At 36.2% G+C, this 16684-nt stretch overlaps 1 protein-coding gene across 5 annotated transcripts in view; it reads right to left on the bottom strand.

Moving 5' to 3' along the window:
• CEP128 (centrosomal protein 128) overlaps window positions 1–16684 on the bottom strand; it is a 632097-nt gene that overhangs the window by 30736 nt on the left and 584677 nt on the right. For all 5 annotated transcript variants that reach the window (XM_037832153.1, XM_037832154.1, XM_037832157.1 and 2 more), the window contains 2 exons: window positions 12210–12287; window positions 8848–8961 (listed from right to left, as the gene is read on the bottom strand). In XM_037832153.1, coding sequence (XP_037688081.1) covers window positions 8848–8961; window positions 12210–12287 — 192 coding nt within the window. The remainder of the gene's footprint in view (window positions 1–8847; window positions 8962–12209; window positions 12288–16684) is intronic.

Below are 16684 nucleotides of genomic sequence, written 5' to 3'. Positions count from 1 at the left end.
GATACCCCACAGCACTTCCTTAGCAAGCTGTCTTGTACATAACAGGTTTTAACAGGTTTTGGGCAGTATTTAGTCAAGGGCTAGATGACTCCTGAGGTCCACTCCACCTCTAATCCATCAGTCTACAGATAAAGAAGCTGAAATTCACACAGCCAGTTGGTGGCAGATCTGGGAATATGGGTCTCTAGGACACCAGAACTAATGGTGTTATTGTTAAAAAAGTAATTACTTTTAGTCAAGACACAAGGTTAAAAAATCCTTCTAATTCCAGTTCACAACAAATAATTGCATTCTGCTTTCGCAGATCCATCTGCCCAAGCTTTACAGCTTTCCATCATGTTTTGCTGAAATCTCACCTTCTTTCCACAACCTTCAGCAGTTTACCTCTCTTCCTCCCTCCTACTCCTGGTAAGGAGGAGTAGAGATAATATATTAATTATATTTGCATTAGTCTTTCCAAGTAGATGTGAGTTTTTTGAGGGATAGAACCTTTTCTGATTTGTTTCTTTAACTTCTCAAAGTGTTGTACAGAACCTGTCATGTGTTAGGCATTCAGTAAGGGGATACTGAATGGATGACTGAAGGAAGACATTTTAATGGCCTGGCAATGCTTGTATTTTGTAAGATAATTATATGGGATAGTCATCCTCCAACATAAACAGCCCTCACATTAATCTATGTAGTTTAACCTTTCATCATGATATCTGTGTATATATGAGGAATCTCAATTCAATATTCTTGGAGTAGGTTGAAGTATGTGATGGCATTTATCACTTACACACATGATAAGGAAAAAAAGAGATACATGGAAATTTTTTGACAAACGTGTTAAACACTTAATAATATTCAAATGGCCAGTAGAGCACAGTGGTTAAGAGCGTTAGAGTCAGAACAGTGAGGTTAATTCCTTGCACTACCACTCACTGTGTGACATTATGCAAAAACAACCCCTAGAAAGCATTGAGCACATGCCTGCAACATTCAATAAATGTTAACAGTTAGTATTACTACCTAATAAATAATTGGGACCAAAATAAATAATTGGGACACTAGAAACCAGTATTTCATTCATTTGACTTACTGGGTTACCTAATATGTACCATACTGGATACCAAATCTCCCCAAGCTCCAGAGATACAGCAGTGAACAATAACAGCTTGAATATCATTTTATGGTTTACAAACGGTTCACATCAAGAATCTCATTTGACTTTTGTGTCAACATTTTAAGAGGGCAGCACAAGTTCTGGTGTCATAATGTCTGTTTACAGATGAGTAAACAGGTTCAGAGAGGTTGAGGTCCCAAAGTTAAAGCAGCTCATACTTGAGACCAGATCCTATTCTTTCCACTTCCCCACTAGACTTCACTTCACACTCTGTAGGTGGTGGGCTCACTCTGGATTTCTTCATGGGGTTCTAATCCATCTGAGGCAGATTTCCAGGAGGATTCTGACTTATTGAAAAGGTAACCTGCAAATGTGAGGTTTCTAAAAGGCTGGAACTGTCACGAACTACCATGTATTTCTAAAGCCATGGAACCAATCTAAAAATTCTGTGCCTAAAAATCTAGAATGACTTCACTGTTACAAAAAGAGTGGGGTTGAGATATATTGTCAGAGATATTATCCTAATCATGACACTTTTCTGATGAATTTGTAAGCATATTCACCCAGCCTTCGGCAAAGCTTTAAATTTTAAGTATTTTTTGTCATTTAAAATATCTTTCCTTTTTTTTTTTTTTTGGTATGACCACAATACAATGGTTTGTTGCTATATTATTCAATAAAAGCATATCCATATACTATGTGTAGGAAATACCCACAGAGGGCTTAATTAATCAAGGAAGTACCTAATCACAGATTAGAATTGGTAAGTTAGGCTTGTAAGTTAGACTGCTCACCCACACTCCATGTTATAAGGAGGCTACTGGAATTAAGTCTGGGTAGCATGGTAGATCCACTGTGAGCATTCATTCAGCAGACATTGTCTGTGGACCTTCTGAATGTCAGGCACTCTGCAGGGTTTGCAGTACACAAAGATTAACACCACATGGTTCCTGTTGCAGATTATGAGTTTATAGGGGAGACAGTAAAAGTTAAGTACCAAATCTGAGGAATGAATAAAGTGTTATGGAAAAGAGAGGAGAGAGGAATGGATTTGGTTTCCTAGAGGAGGTGCTATTTGAGCTGGGCCTTCAAGGAGTAAGATGGACTTTGTAAGGAAGGAAGAAAGATGAGGGGCAAGTGAGACAGCCTGAGCAAAGGAATGAAGGGGTGAAAGCATGTGGCTTGTTAAGGGAACTGGGTTTGGTAGAGTGGAGCTCCAGCAGGCCTAAAAATTAAAGTGCTCATCTATGTACCCATGTAGCTTCCTAAATAAGCACCTTTAATCCATTGCTCTTTTCAGATTTTACAACAAAACAATTCCAACTGATTTGGCCACCTTTTGTTCAACTTTCAAACAGCAAGATGAAATCAACTAGTTAAATATTATGGCTGGCAGGTTAATGTTGACCACTTCAAAAGAATAAAGATCTTTTGAAATTTCAGCATGATTTGATTGCCGGTAACGTTTCAGATTTATCATCTAAACATTACTGAAAAAATAACAATTAAATATTTGTTAGAATTCCAGAAAGGCTGAAGCTAGGAAAAACATTAAAACATTTTTTTAAAATCACCAGTTTAACATGTATTGTGTGCTCACTGTGTATTCTGGAGTATGAAGGACTCAAAGATGAAGCCGATGGTGTCTGACCTCAGAGGACATACAATCCAGTAGAAAGCATTTCTGAAACTTCAGTATCCACTTATGGTTATACCTATTTTCTCTTATATTAAATTAAAAGTTAGGCTTGCACCTTAAAATTTCTATATAGGAGAGGCATAAAGGATGGTAAATATGTTGAGGATTGCAGGAAGCATGAGTACATATTTGCATGGCAGTTTACATAAGCTATCTTATCAAAGGATGGGGAGGGATGGTTATAAATGAGATTATGGGGGTATTATGTGGTTAAAGCTCCCTCAAATTCCCCATGGCTGCCACTATGGATTCAAAGAAATACCTATAAAATTATATGAATAATACATTAGTAATATATTTCAAAAGTCATTAAAATGAGTAACATTAAAATTAAAATGTTTATGCATCACCTACAATCTTAAATTGCACCAGAAGTATGCAGAATATGCTTCAGAAGCTACTGTTTATAAGATTTAAGAAATGTACAGAAATGGTCAATTAAGAGAGAAAGTGCTAACAGCCATTAATTGCCACGAGCAAGGTATAAACAAATCACAGAGAGAGTCAGTGAGAGAGAAACAATTTCCAGGAGCAAATTACGCACTTACACCATGAACGGGTTTACATAGAACAAATATGACAAAGGGCTTGGGAAAACTCTGGCTTCATATACTGTGCTGAAAGCCATTATCAACACTTGCTTACCTACCTCATCTTATCCTGTACAAACATCTGCTTCTTTTAAAAAAAGTTGCATGCGAACTCTCCAAATAGAAATTGAAAATCATGTTTCTCCTTTCAGGAAGAGAAAGGAAGGGAGAAAAACATGCTTTCTGTGATTTTACTAAAAAATCCAATGGTAATTAAAACCATATATTTCATATGAGTAGAGAGCAAAAAGGGCAGGTAGCAAATGGGGATTTCTTGGACAAAACCATGGTCCTCTGTGAATTCAGATTAGCAATGCTGTGTTACTGGCTGACTTTCGAACATTCTGTTCTATTTGAAACAGCTGGAGCAGCAAGGAAGCCTTATGTCCTACAGAAACTCAATTACGCCTGATTAAAAGAGGCCAGGAAATATGTCTGCTGTCTACAGAGAGAGAGAAAATGCTGTGTTAGATTAAGCTTTGAATTTAATTCAACCTATAAGTGTTTCTATCAGGCTTTGTCCAGTTTGTTTGGTCAGTTTAGTACAATATTATATTATGCTCTCAGTAATTGTGGATCTTGGTCCTGCTCAGAACCTAAACAGGTTTCTAGAAATTTGATCTCTTTTGTCCTGGTGATTGCTATGGGAGTAAAGAGCAGGTCAGCTCTAGCCTTGGGTTGAAAGAGAACCTGACTTGCACACTTCCTGTGTCCCTCTGCTCCACAAGCAGTCTGGCCTTGCTGGATGTTTCACTGCCTTCTCACAACAGCAACAATATGAGAGAAGTCGGTTGCCAACATGGTTCTGACATTCCAACAGTTATTTCTCTGTCAACAGTAATATAGTTGGGGTTCTACAACTATAATGCTAACAGAGATCCACTTCCAAATTGAGATGTGGATAAAATACTTCCCCATACCTTTCAAAAGATTCGGGAGAATCTTTCCTTCCTCAGATCTCTCACAGCATTTTATTAGGGTCTTTTTTAATAGCCTTTATCCCTTTTTCCTTTGTATTACAATTGCTTTTGTAAAGACTGAATTCCTAAGGGTTGATAATGATTTTTATTATTATGCCATGCTCTTAAGACCCTGGTATAGTGCCTTGTATATGAGTAGAAACTCAATAAATGCCTGTTGAATGTTGTGTTAATAATAACAATAACAATAAACATGGATATCCTTCAACTAGTACGGATGCTCCAAAAAGGCAGGCATCTTTGTTTTGTTCACTAGTATGAATCCCATGTCCCTAGAAAGTTCCTGGAACATTGCTGCCACTCAATAAATATTTCTTAAATGAATGGATTAGTACTATGATTTTCCAAAAGGAGTATTCCTTGGACAGGTCAATAAGGAAGAGGAAATATTTTACATAATGTGTGGAAGGATGAAAGAGCAGCTTGGTAATTTCTTCTTCCTTCGGATTAGGGACTGGCAAACTTTCTCTGTAGAGGGCTAGATAGTAAATATTTTAGGCTTTGGGGCTATAGTCTCTGTTGCAACTACTAAACTCTGCCAGTGAGTACGAAAGCAGCCATAGACAGTATGTGAATCAATGAGTATGGCTGTATTTCAATAAAACTTTATTTACAAAAACAGGGTAAGATTTGGACAACAATCCATAGTTCGCCAATCCCTGCTCTATAACAACTACACAAGGATTATCTAATAGGATAATTGATGACTAGAAAGGCATTTCCTCCTTGAAGACTACATATACTATATCTTTATTTGGCACCCTCCACCCCACTCCCCAACAGCTCATACAGTGCTTTGCAATATGGTAGCTGCTCGGTATATTTTTATTGCCTTAAAATGAATTCTACACTAACTGATTTCCAGGAACCACAGTTTTCAGGGAATCAGTAAACTCAACTCTTTCCAATGTGCTTTTTTTTTTTTATTCCATGTTGTAGCAAAATGTAGGGGAAGTTAGATAGCTGCTGAAATAATGTCTTCTAAAGCTGATCTAACAAATGGGGATTCTGTCTTGACAGAAAGAGTCTCAATGCCTCTTATTTGAAGCATTTTCTTCTGGATGTTAATGTTTAATCAGATGTAGCACTTCTGATTATCCAAGAAGCCAATAAATGTTTAACCTAATGTTCCCACTACCCATCTGAACTCATGCTTCTTTTGAAGTTGTCTCCCCTCTCAGTCATTTTAATAGCTTATTTTTATAGAAAACATGAACCAAAGATCATTGGAATCGATAATCGGAAAAAATATGCTCCCACTTTTTCCTTTCCAATGACTACAAAAAATGTGATATTCTCATTGGTTTTGTGTAGATAACTGCATTATTTCAGCCCAGGCATCTGCTATATATGTTGATAAGTCTACATATTCACCATTGAAATGTATCAAAATTTAAAAATGTTTAAGTAGAAGTAATGTTGAACAAAGTCATCCTAAAGTGTACTCCTCCCACTTCTAGACTTGCATTACCTATTTGTAAAATTTTCAAACTGATTTCTCATTTCTCAAAGTGTTGCCCTCTCTTACAAACCAGATCTGATTTCCTCTTTTGCTGCAAATGTAATTTTAAAAGAGAATTCTGTTGAGATTACTTGCTGAACATGTTAAACAGTCATAGCTTTGCCATATGCTGTTATGAAAATTGCATTGATTCATAGCAATTTGGGTGTCACTAGATAGCACTGATTCAACTGATGCCAGATCTAACTGTACTGGGAAATGTTTTAAATATTTTATTTGCATTTAGACCTATGTTGAACCAAGATATGTGCATTGCTTTTATGTATTTTGGAGAAAATTGACTTTTGCACATTAAAAATATAGCCTATATTTGGTAATTTCTAGAAAAATTAAAGCATATGAGGTCCAAATTTATACTGTAATAGCCATAGTGGTCAAGGACATAGATTATTGGATTTAGGTCTTAATCATGATTCAACCATTTAATTGCTCTCTGACGCTGCTTTCTTCACCAGTAAAAGAGGAAAAATAATGGTGTCAACCTGGCAGGACTTTTGTGAGGATTAGATGAGATTATGTGTACAAAGCATGTAATACCTACAAAAGAAAGCAATTTCATGTGGCTTGTTCTAATAGATGCTCAAAAAGTGGTTACTATTATCAGCTATTGTTGCCTAAATCTTGCACTTCTGTTCAAGGTACTTGCATTCCTTTAAATGTTTGCATTTATGGAACCTGATGGGAATGTTGGAAAACTATTAGAGAACTTAAAAATTGTCATAGCAGCACATCCCAAAGTAATCTGGGCAGAGAATAAAAATATATATGCAAGATCCCCCTGAGGAGCTGGGAGAAAATGCAGAGGTGTTGGACTTCTCACAAACATTGAGGACTGGTGGTTTGGTATGCCAAGCCGTCTGTCATGGCGCTTGCCCTTATGAAGCTCATTACTGCAAAGGAGAGACTAAACCTGCTTATAATTGTGCCTGAGTCTCCCCCTGAGTACCTCTTTGTTGCTCAGATGTGGCCCTTTCTCTCTCTCTCTCTAGCTAAGCCAACTCAGCACATAAACTCACTGCCCTCCTCCCTACATGGGACCTGACTCCCAGGGATATAAATTTCCCTGGCAATGCAGGATATGACTCCCGAGGATGAATCTGAACCAGACGTCGTGGGATTGAGAACGTCTTCTTGACCAAAAGGGGGATGCGAAATGAACCAAAATAAAGTTTCAGTGGCTGAGAGATTCCAAATGGAGTCAAGAGGTCACTTTGGTGGGCACTCTTACACACTATATAGATAACCCTTTTTAGGTTTTAATGTATTAGAATAGCTAGAAGTAAATACCTGAAACTATCAAACTCCAACCCAGTAGCCTTGACTCTTGAAGATGATTATATTACAGTGTTGCTTACAAGGGATGACAGGGTGATTGTGAAAGCCTTGTGGATCACACTCCCTTTATCCAGTGTATGGATGTATGAATAGAAAAGTGGGGACTAAAAACTAAATGAAAAATAGGTGGTGGGGGGGTGACATGGGTGTTCTGTTTTACTTTTATTTTTTATTATTATTTTTACTTTTTCTGGTATAGGAAAATGTTCAAAAAATATATTGGGGTGATGAATGCATAACTATATGATGGTACTGTGAACAGTTGATTGTATACCACAGATGACTGTATATTTGAATATATCTCAATAAAACTGAATTAAAAAAATTGTCATAGCAGACCACAAGATCATTACTATAGTGAATAATACCAATCTTTAAAAAGTAAAAGTAAAGAGGCATAAAGTCAAAAGATGCCCTCTTCTCAGTAAGGGTATCAATAGCTTGGCATAATTATGTTAAGTTTTTGTTTGAGATGGGGAAGTGGAGTGTTCATTTTAAGCATGCTAGGAATGACTTCTGGAAATGAACACTGACTTTATATCCACTGAGCATTCTATCCAATTACATTCAGAGGAGGCCAAGAAGCTTCTTAGAAATAATTATATTTAGCTGTAAGAAGTGAATATATACAGTATAATGAATTTCCATGCACTCTGAAGTTTATAAGAATATAAAAAAAGCCAGAAGAGCCAGTGGCTCCTTTTTTTTTTTTTTTTTTTTTTTTTTTTTTTTAATTGACTTGCAGTGTACATTTGAATACAGATGGAATTTCTCTATAGCAAGGATCTCAATTTGGGCATTTTTATCCTCCAGAGACTTTTGGCAATGACTGGAAACACTTTTGGATGCCATAACTTGGCAGAGGGGTGCTACTGGCATCTAGTGGGTAGATGCTAGTGATGCTTTTAAATATTCTTCATTGCTCATGGTAGCTCCCCACAACAGGGAATTCTCTTGCCCAGAATGTCAAAATGCCAAGGCTGAGAAAATCTGCTCTATGCTAAGACGTGTTCAAGGTCAAATGGATTTAAAATTACCCATATGCCAGGTAGATATTGGGCAACCCTTAAGGGATGGTAGTCTTTTTGTCAGTATGGAAAAATTTTTCCAGACTTTTGTGTTGGTTCAATGCTAATGAACCATAAGCAGAAGTATTAGCATGAGTTCACACCATCAGGAAAAGAACAGCCAGAGATGCTAGGGCTATAATTTATCAAAGACTATATGGTGCTGAATCTACTGGGGACTTCAGTGCAGAGAATAGTTAGTCTTATGCAAAGAAGAGGGCAAGAATTCACACTAAGATTTTAACAAACCTAGTGACCAGGGGACTGCTGGCTCAGGGTTTCTTAAGCACCATCAATCCCCATAGACAAACAATATATTCAGCCATAATGGATAGACATAAGGCTTAGTTTCCAGACAAAAAGTTACAAGCATAGTCTTTGGATTTTCATTCTCTTCTCCCACAAAACTGAAAAATCCATTTCATATATCAAGGAAAATCTTTTCTATTACAAGCGCCCTTAAAAGAAAACCGCAGGGGCTGCTCAGGAGGTTGTAGCTGTAAACATAGATAATACTGAAAGACTAAAAATGAACATAAAGGACATTACTTTGAAGCTTTTGATTCTGTACTTGGCATCATCTCGATGTAGCTGAAGAGGATCTCTCTGCCCTTTGTATTTAGAATGTCTCCCATCAGTTCTCTCAGATGAACTACGGGAATCCTGCAAAAACAACAAAAGGTCTGAAATAGTAGATGAAAGAAAAATCAGTGCTTAATATTAGAATAAGACAGTACTGATATGTAGGTAATAAAACAATTTCAGGCATTTAGAGAGCTAAATAGGGGGAATCACAGGCCCCCAAGGAGAAAGAGGAAAACAGTCTCTTTGGATACTACAACAAAAATTAAAATGAGGTCCCACATTGATTACTGCATTTTTTTTTAGGACTACTCCCCTTGCCAGGCTGAAATGACTGACACCATTTAGGTGAAAGGAAAATGTTCAAGTAATAGCTGTCTGAAGATGGTGATTAATGACACCATGCCATTGTGGGATGCTGTGTACTATTTCTTAGAGTGAAACTTGGCATCAAAATATTCCCCTTGTTAGAAAAAAAAAAGTTACCTTTAAAACTAGAGCCTTTTGCTTTGCTGCTCCTCAAACAAAATTCTACGTTTTCACAACTATATCCTGTAGATTTTTAAGCTTAAGGGTATCTCATTTGCCCTCAAAATATAAAGATTCAGGTAACCAAATTGATGCAGTTAACTTCAAGAAAGCAAAAAATTTTAGGGCCTTTCCTTCTTTTTTTCCTTCCTTTTTTGGGGAAAGTTGGAACACAGAAAACAGTCATTATTGCCAATGGGCTAAGGCATTTCTATTATGAGTTCGGGAGAAATTAGAATAAAATGAGGGCAACAGACTTGGTATGTGAGAAGAAACATCCATGGGATTTAGTACATCAAAAAATTCCAAGGAACCTTAAATTTACCAGATGTTCAAGCAGGAAGAGGTATTAGGATTCCAAAGCCATCATTTTTATAAGAAAACTAAAGTCCAAGGAATTAAGAATGAGTTGCCCAAGGCTAGGCAATTTGTGGCAGATTGGGTTCGGCCTTTATACTATTTCATTTCCACTTAGTAAATATGTACAGTTTAGATGTGAGATTTTAGAGCAGAACCACCTCTTTAAATGAGGTAGAAAAATAAAAAGAGAATATGACCATATTTAAACAAAAATAAAAACAAGCTTATCTAAATAGAATGAGGTTTACGCTCACACACTGAGTCACAGAATAGAGCACTATTAAGAAAAATATATAGGAAATATATTTTTCATATATATGCTAGTGATGACAGTGTGAGAAGGAACCATAGAGATAACATTGTTCAAGTGTCTCATTTTATGGATGAGGAAACAAACAGACACTGAGATAGTAAGTGATTTGTCTGGTTCATGAGCTTGTTCTAGAACCTAGGTCTTTGGATTATCTGTTCACTATTTGTATTATAGCACAGTGATTTTTAGAAAGTTTTAAGGAGTTTGAGAAATATAATCCATACCTAATATTCTAAAGGCCTTATATATTTTCATTTAGGGGTATGTGTAATTGTTTTCACTAAGTTGATTTAAATGAGCTCTTTTCAATATAAAGATGGCTTTAGAGTACCAGTAGGGAGTGTTTCAAGCTAAAGGCAGCAGAGAAAAGTGCATGGGCTTTGTTATTTCTAGAATTAGATCCCAGTCCCAACCAATTTATGTACTCCAAGCCTCAGTTTCCTCACCTGTAAAGTGGGGAAAAATAATATCCATCTATAAAGTATCTCTGAAAATCAGAGAAAATGTAATTAGCTACATACTGCCTGCTACACAGTATATACACAATACTTGCTAATTGCCTCTTTTCCCTTTTCAAGTTAGGCTTTTAGTTTTAATGACTAATGTTGGAAAGTATAATTCTGAAACTTGAAAAATATTTTCCCTAAAATTTCACTATTTAGGCCTCTCCATGTGTATGTATATATAGGCTGGACTTGTTAATAATCACATGTCCATGTGATGAAAACAAATTCTGGCAGTAGTAGAGAATACAACTTTTAAATTGTACATATGAATATTCTGTTCAGTGTAGACCAAAGTGAGCTGCCAGTGGAAGCTAAACTTTTATAATTTTATGCTGCTATAAGACAGACATCTATTTGTCAGTGACAAGTGCCACCTGTTTCCAGTACTTTCTCTTGTGCCCTTTATTCATTTTGATGACTTTTGTTAGTTAGAGAAAAAAGTGGAAAGGATTGCCTACTATCCCCATTGGCCATATAAGGGTGAGAAGAAATTTTATCTGCTTGAACGCTGATTTCATAATTCCTTGAAAAGGATTTAGACAGCAAATATATAATTAAATTGTGAGAAAGAATTGAACCTAGGTAAAATAACTAGAAACACTTGGTTTTGTTCTATTTGTGGTACTCTAGATTTCTGGATGTGTCACCTCATCCCCTGGATCCCATTCAAAAACGTTTAGTTAATGAACTCCCAAAAGACACTTAGGTAATTTTAAGATAGATAATTTTAAGATAGTGCAGACCTCGAAGACCACATCATACTAGTGTTTCCAAAAAATCAATATGGCATGATCCAGCTATATTTCCTATTCACTCTATCCTCAAATAATATGTTAGATTTAAACATAAATATAACTTATGGTTTCCAAAGGGAAACAATCATCATTGTTTCCTTCAGCCATACAGGGTCAATAAATTATAAATCACTAAAGTTGTACATTCACATGCAGCCCTAAGAGGATATGTGAAGATGCACCCTGGAAAGGGAACTTGTCTGGCAGGAGTGACTGGCCAGCAGGATTATGTGCTTTGCATCTCTAGTCCATGAGGAAATTTTTAAAAATTACAAAAGGTAAGTTCACACATGTAATTAATGGCTTGATAATGAAATGCTTTGTGGTTAGTTTTATTAATAAATGCATGGGATATGAAATTTAAAACCCTATGGGAATTTGAATGCATATATCATACTATAGGAATAACCTGTTAACTATCATGTCTCTAAAAAAACCAGTACCCTGGCAATTTGTAATTAAAAACTAAAAGACAATTAATAAACTAAAATTGCTAATCAAAAAAATTATCTATTGTCAATGAATTGTGTAACACCCTTTAATTCTTAGGTCTTTCTAAATTATAGTTAAAGCTTTAGGAAGCCATATAAGCTTTTAGTAACATGGTAAAAAGTCTCTATTTTCCTATATTGTGCTAATACATAAATTTCATTATTTTCAATCCTAACTTCAGAAATGTCAATAAACTCTGTTAAGTAGGAATGTTAAAAGTCCCCAATGTTTTTTGATCCTTCCCCCCTCCCTATAATTTTCTTTGCACATCAGGAAGATGACAAGTGTTCTCATTCAGATAAAAATACTGTAATAGACAAGCCAACTCTTTCTTACTCTGAAGTCTTTGAAATCTTGTAGTAAGCTCAGTTTCTCAGGCACAGACTCCAGATGGTCCAAGGCCGCTCGGGTACTCTGAAAAAGAAAACACAAGGAAACCAAACAGTATAAAAAATTGATTAATACTCTCAGAATCCAAATATTAAAAATCAATTGTACCACTGGTATAAGCAGTCTGAGCTGTAGATTTAGAAAGTCTAGTAAGAATAGATCTAATAGTATTTCTAAGAGAAATATATTTCTTTTTATATCAGAATTATTTCCTTTCAAAAAAGTATATGAGATGTATTTGCAAGATGTATTCGCAAGACTGACTCAGATACAAAAACTCTTCCTGGATAATTGCTTTCAACTGATATCCTATGAAACTTTTTAATAGAGCATTTCACATTAATATTAATTTACAAACCTTCTTCAGTGAACACCCTAAATAAACCATAAGGCAATAACTAAGAAATAGATGAATTTGCAGTTACTTATCTAAGGAGCATAGTAGAGGTTTTCTAAGTACCAAATGTTGCCATTATAAAGAAGAAAAGGTTCTCAACAATTGTTTTTGTTGAAAAGGCAAAGATGAGCAGTTCTTAAAAGACTTGGGACAAATATCCAAAATTATACATTTGTGACATGGACACAAGACCCTGTTGATTACAAATCAATAATTTACTATAGAGCCTTTGATTAGCTGGTCACTGATTTACACCCACCAATATAAACATTAGGAGGGAATGACCTGAAAATTATTTCAAAGTCAATGTGACATAAGAGATTCAATGGTAGAATAACTTTGAGACTAGAGACTATATTACACGCATTTCTGTATTTTTAGTCCTTGTCACAATGCCAACACATAGCAGGCACACAACTGCTTTTAAATTTAAAAATTTTAATTGCTTTTTAAATTTAAAATGTATTTTAATTATTAAAAGAAATAAAAAAATCCTATGGTTGGTACATGGGAAGACAGTGATGTGTCCTGCAAGAATCTGGAAATAAGTTTACACAGAGTTGTAGAAGAGTCAATGGCCACCAACTATTCAATGTGTTCCCCTACATCTCCCATGTGAACAATTCTGAACAATAGACTATGAGTGTGAGTGACATGTGTCACTTCTTGGCTGAGGCAGTTACAAGCCGTGTACTCCCTCCCTCCATCCCAACCTCTAGCATGAGGGCCCTGGAGGCCATGTGCTCCAGATGGCATGGCCACAAGATCGAGGATGGAAGCTGCCCATATTGGACTTGAAGCCAGTGCGAAATCAGCCTCTATTGTTATCAACATAGCACAGCATTAATTATGTCAAATAATACCTATACTGAAAATTAAATAATTAAATTGCAGGCTAATTAGGTGGTCAACTGGCTTTTCTAAAGGAGGACTCTAAATTAAGAGTATGTAAGGGTCTTAGAGAGGGTTCTAAGCTTCTGGAGCTACATAGGGTTAAAAACTTACGGTGTCATCCTTTAGTATGTCCACATTGATGTAACCTTCCTATTTTATATCTGCTATCTTATCCCAGTGTTGCTCTATGTCTGCCTCTAATCCAGAGCCTCGGATGCATTTTTTTCCTCCAGAGCATATACTTCATGTATCCTACAGAGACTGAGTAGGGCTAGGGAGGAGGATAGAGACTTGAGGGTCTAACTCTTCCTTACAGAAACTTTCAGTCTACCAATTTCCACCCCACTCCTTCTGTGGTAATTGGTGCCTCCAATGCAAAAGCTTTGTTGGTGTTCTGCAGAGTGAAAGACATTAGCTTTCCACTGTCTCCCCTTTGGCAGGGACTTGGGTTTCACCTTCCTTTGTTCCAAGTCATTTTACCATTTTTCTTTCTCTTGTTCTGGGACTTGGAGTTATAGATGTCTTCCAGTTTTGCCAAAGTATAAAATCGGCAGCTGTGTTTTTTCACATTCTTATTGTTTAATATAATTTCTGACAGAAGGAGTCTGTCTTAGTTTGCCAGAGTTGCTATGACAAATACCACACACTAGTTGGCTTGACAATAAGAAGTTATTGTCTCACAGTTTCAGAGGCTAGAAATCCAAATTAAGTTGTTCGCAAGGTTGTGCTTTCTCCCAGAAGTCTGTAGTGTTTCAGTGCTGGCTTGCTACAATCCTTGGGGTATCTTGACTTTCATCTCTGCCTCTTGTGACATGTAATGTTCCTGGTTTTCTCCTGTGGCTTTCTCATCTGGTTTCTGCTGATTTCAAGATTTGGTATCTTTGCTTCTGACTTTCCTTTGTTAATAAACCTTTGGTCATACAGACTAAATCCTAAATCCTGCCCTTACTCAGTTTGGCTACTCCTAAATAGGGCTTTAGAATACCCCATTCGCTAAATGCGTCCATATCTTAACTGATAATACATCTTTAAAGAGTCCTATTTACAAATTAGTTCATCCCCACAGGAACATGAATTAGGATTAAGAACATGTTTTTGTTGGGATATATAATTCAATCTACCAGAGAAGCAGAAACACCTTTACTTGGCTATTTTGAGATTGGAAGTCATATCTGCTTTTCTTCAGGTTCATAAATTCTTCTTTCTCAAAGTGCCTTGAAAGGATTTAGTACTTGGTTCTTTCTGCTTAGCATTTATATTATTGTTAGTCTTCTTTACACATGTACTCCAACTACCATGCATTTTAGATGGCTTCATTTGATTTTTTTCATGTGTAAGAATGATGCATCAAAATGACATATTTCTTAATGTTGCCCGTAACATGTAGGTTTAGGAGAGCAGGTAGTATTAACTGCCATATACGTTATATTCATTTACTTAATAAAATTATGGATTTTCTCAAAAATCATAATGGCCCTTAAACAATAAATACAATGTACAGGTGATTTTAAAGCAAAATTTATGAATTGAATAAAATCCTCTTCATAAACACAGGCTCTAATAGACTAGTATTTTACAACTTTTTCCTTGTTTTCATCCTATTAATTTTTCTCATTCAGAAATGATTCCCTGAACCTAGGTTAAGTATTTTAAATCTATTTTATTCTTAAAGGAAGTAAACAATCTCTTTCCTTATTGAAAAATCCCGTATGCCATGCAAATATTTTTGCTTAAAATTTTCAACCAATCAGGTGATGTGCCGGTTTGAATGTATTATGTCCCCCCAAACACCATTATCTTTGATGTAATCTTGTGTGGGCAGATGTATCAGTTTTGATTAGATTGTGATTCTTTGAGTGCTTCCATGGAGATGTGCCCCACCCAACTGTGGGTGATGACTCCAATTGGATAATTTCCATGGAAGTGTTGCCCCACCCATTCAGGGTGGGTCTGAATTAAATTACTGGAGCACTATATAAGCTCAGACAGAAGAAGCAAGCTTGCTACAGCCAAGAGGGACACTTTGAAGAATGCACTGAAACTGAGGAGCTTCAGCTTACAGAGACATTTTGCAGATGGCTTTTGAAAGCAGACTTTTGCTCTGGAGAAGCTAAGAGAGGACAAATGCCCCAAGAGCAACTGAGAGTGACATTTTTGAGGAACTGAAGCCTAGAGAGAAAGTCCTGGGAAAAAGCCATTTTGAAACCAGAACTTGGTGCTGACACTGGCCACGTGCCTTCCCAGCTAACAGAGGTTTTCCGGATGCCATTGGCGATCCTCCAGTGAAGGTACCTGATTGTTGATGCATTACCTTGGACACTTTATGGCCTTAAGACTGTAACATGTAACCAAATAAACCCCCTTTTATAAAAGCCAATCCATCTCTGGTGTTTTGCATTCCAGCAGCATTAGCAAACTAAAACAGATGACCAACATGAAACCTTTTTTCCTGTGAGTTTTCACATACAAATTTATGTTGCATATTTTTATTATGTTTTTGGATGTTTTTATTATGTGTTTGGATGTTTTTGTGAGTGAACCTTAAAAAACTCCTTGGCTCCTTCTTTCTCAAATGCACTTATTCTTATTCCATAACTGCCCCTACCCCCATGCCTCCATTAACTGATCTTCACACTTTCTCACCATCTATTTCAGTTATGGTTTATTTTATAGCCCATTTATGTGCCTGTTCCAAATATTTTTCTTACTATTAAAAATATTTTCTGGTACACATGCCTTTCTCTTCATCTTTCTATTCTAGTAGGTTAATTAATAGAGAATGTGTATCTAGATACCACAGAAAATCCACACAGAAGGCACATTTCCTGTTCAAGGGCTTTTAACTTTAATGGAAGAAAAATGCATATGCAAAAGATGTAAGACTTATACACAAAAAAAGTTACTTGCTCCTTGTTTGAAGAAAATTACATGTGTAAATGCTGAGATTACTAGGGCATCTGCAACAAGGTATGGAGTAATGAAGATGATGAGTCCAGGCCTGTAAGAATCTCAGGTCTCATAAAACTATGATTCTGTGATTAAATATTTTGTGGAGTATATTTATTTTCTGTCCTTTTGCTCTCCCCCCCCCATATATCTCCATACATACTTCTCTTTGACTATATAAATG

This window comes from Choloepus didactylus, chromosome 4 (genome assembly GCF_015220235.1).
Source record: "Choloepus didactylus isolate mChoDid1 chromosome 4, mChoDid1.pri, whole genome shotgun sequence".
Taxonomy (NCBI): Eukaryota; Metazoa; Chordata; class Mammalia; order Pilosa; family Megalonychidae; genus Choloepus; species Choloepus didactylus.
This window is presented reverse-complemented; position numbering and strand designations above follow the sequence as displayed.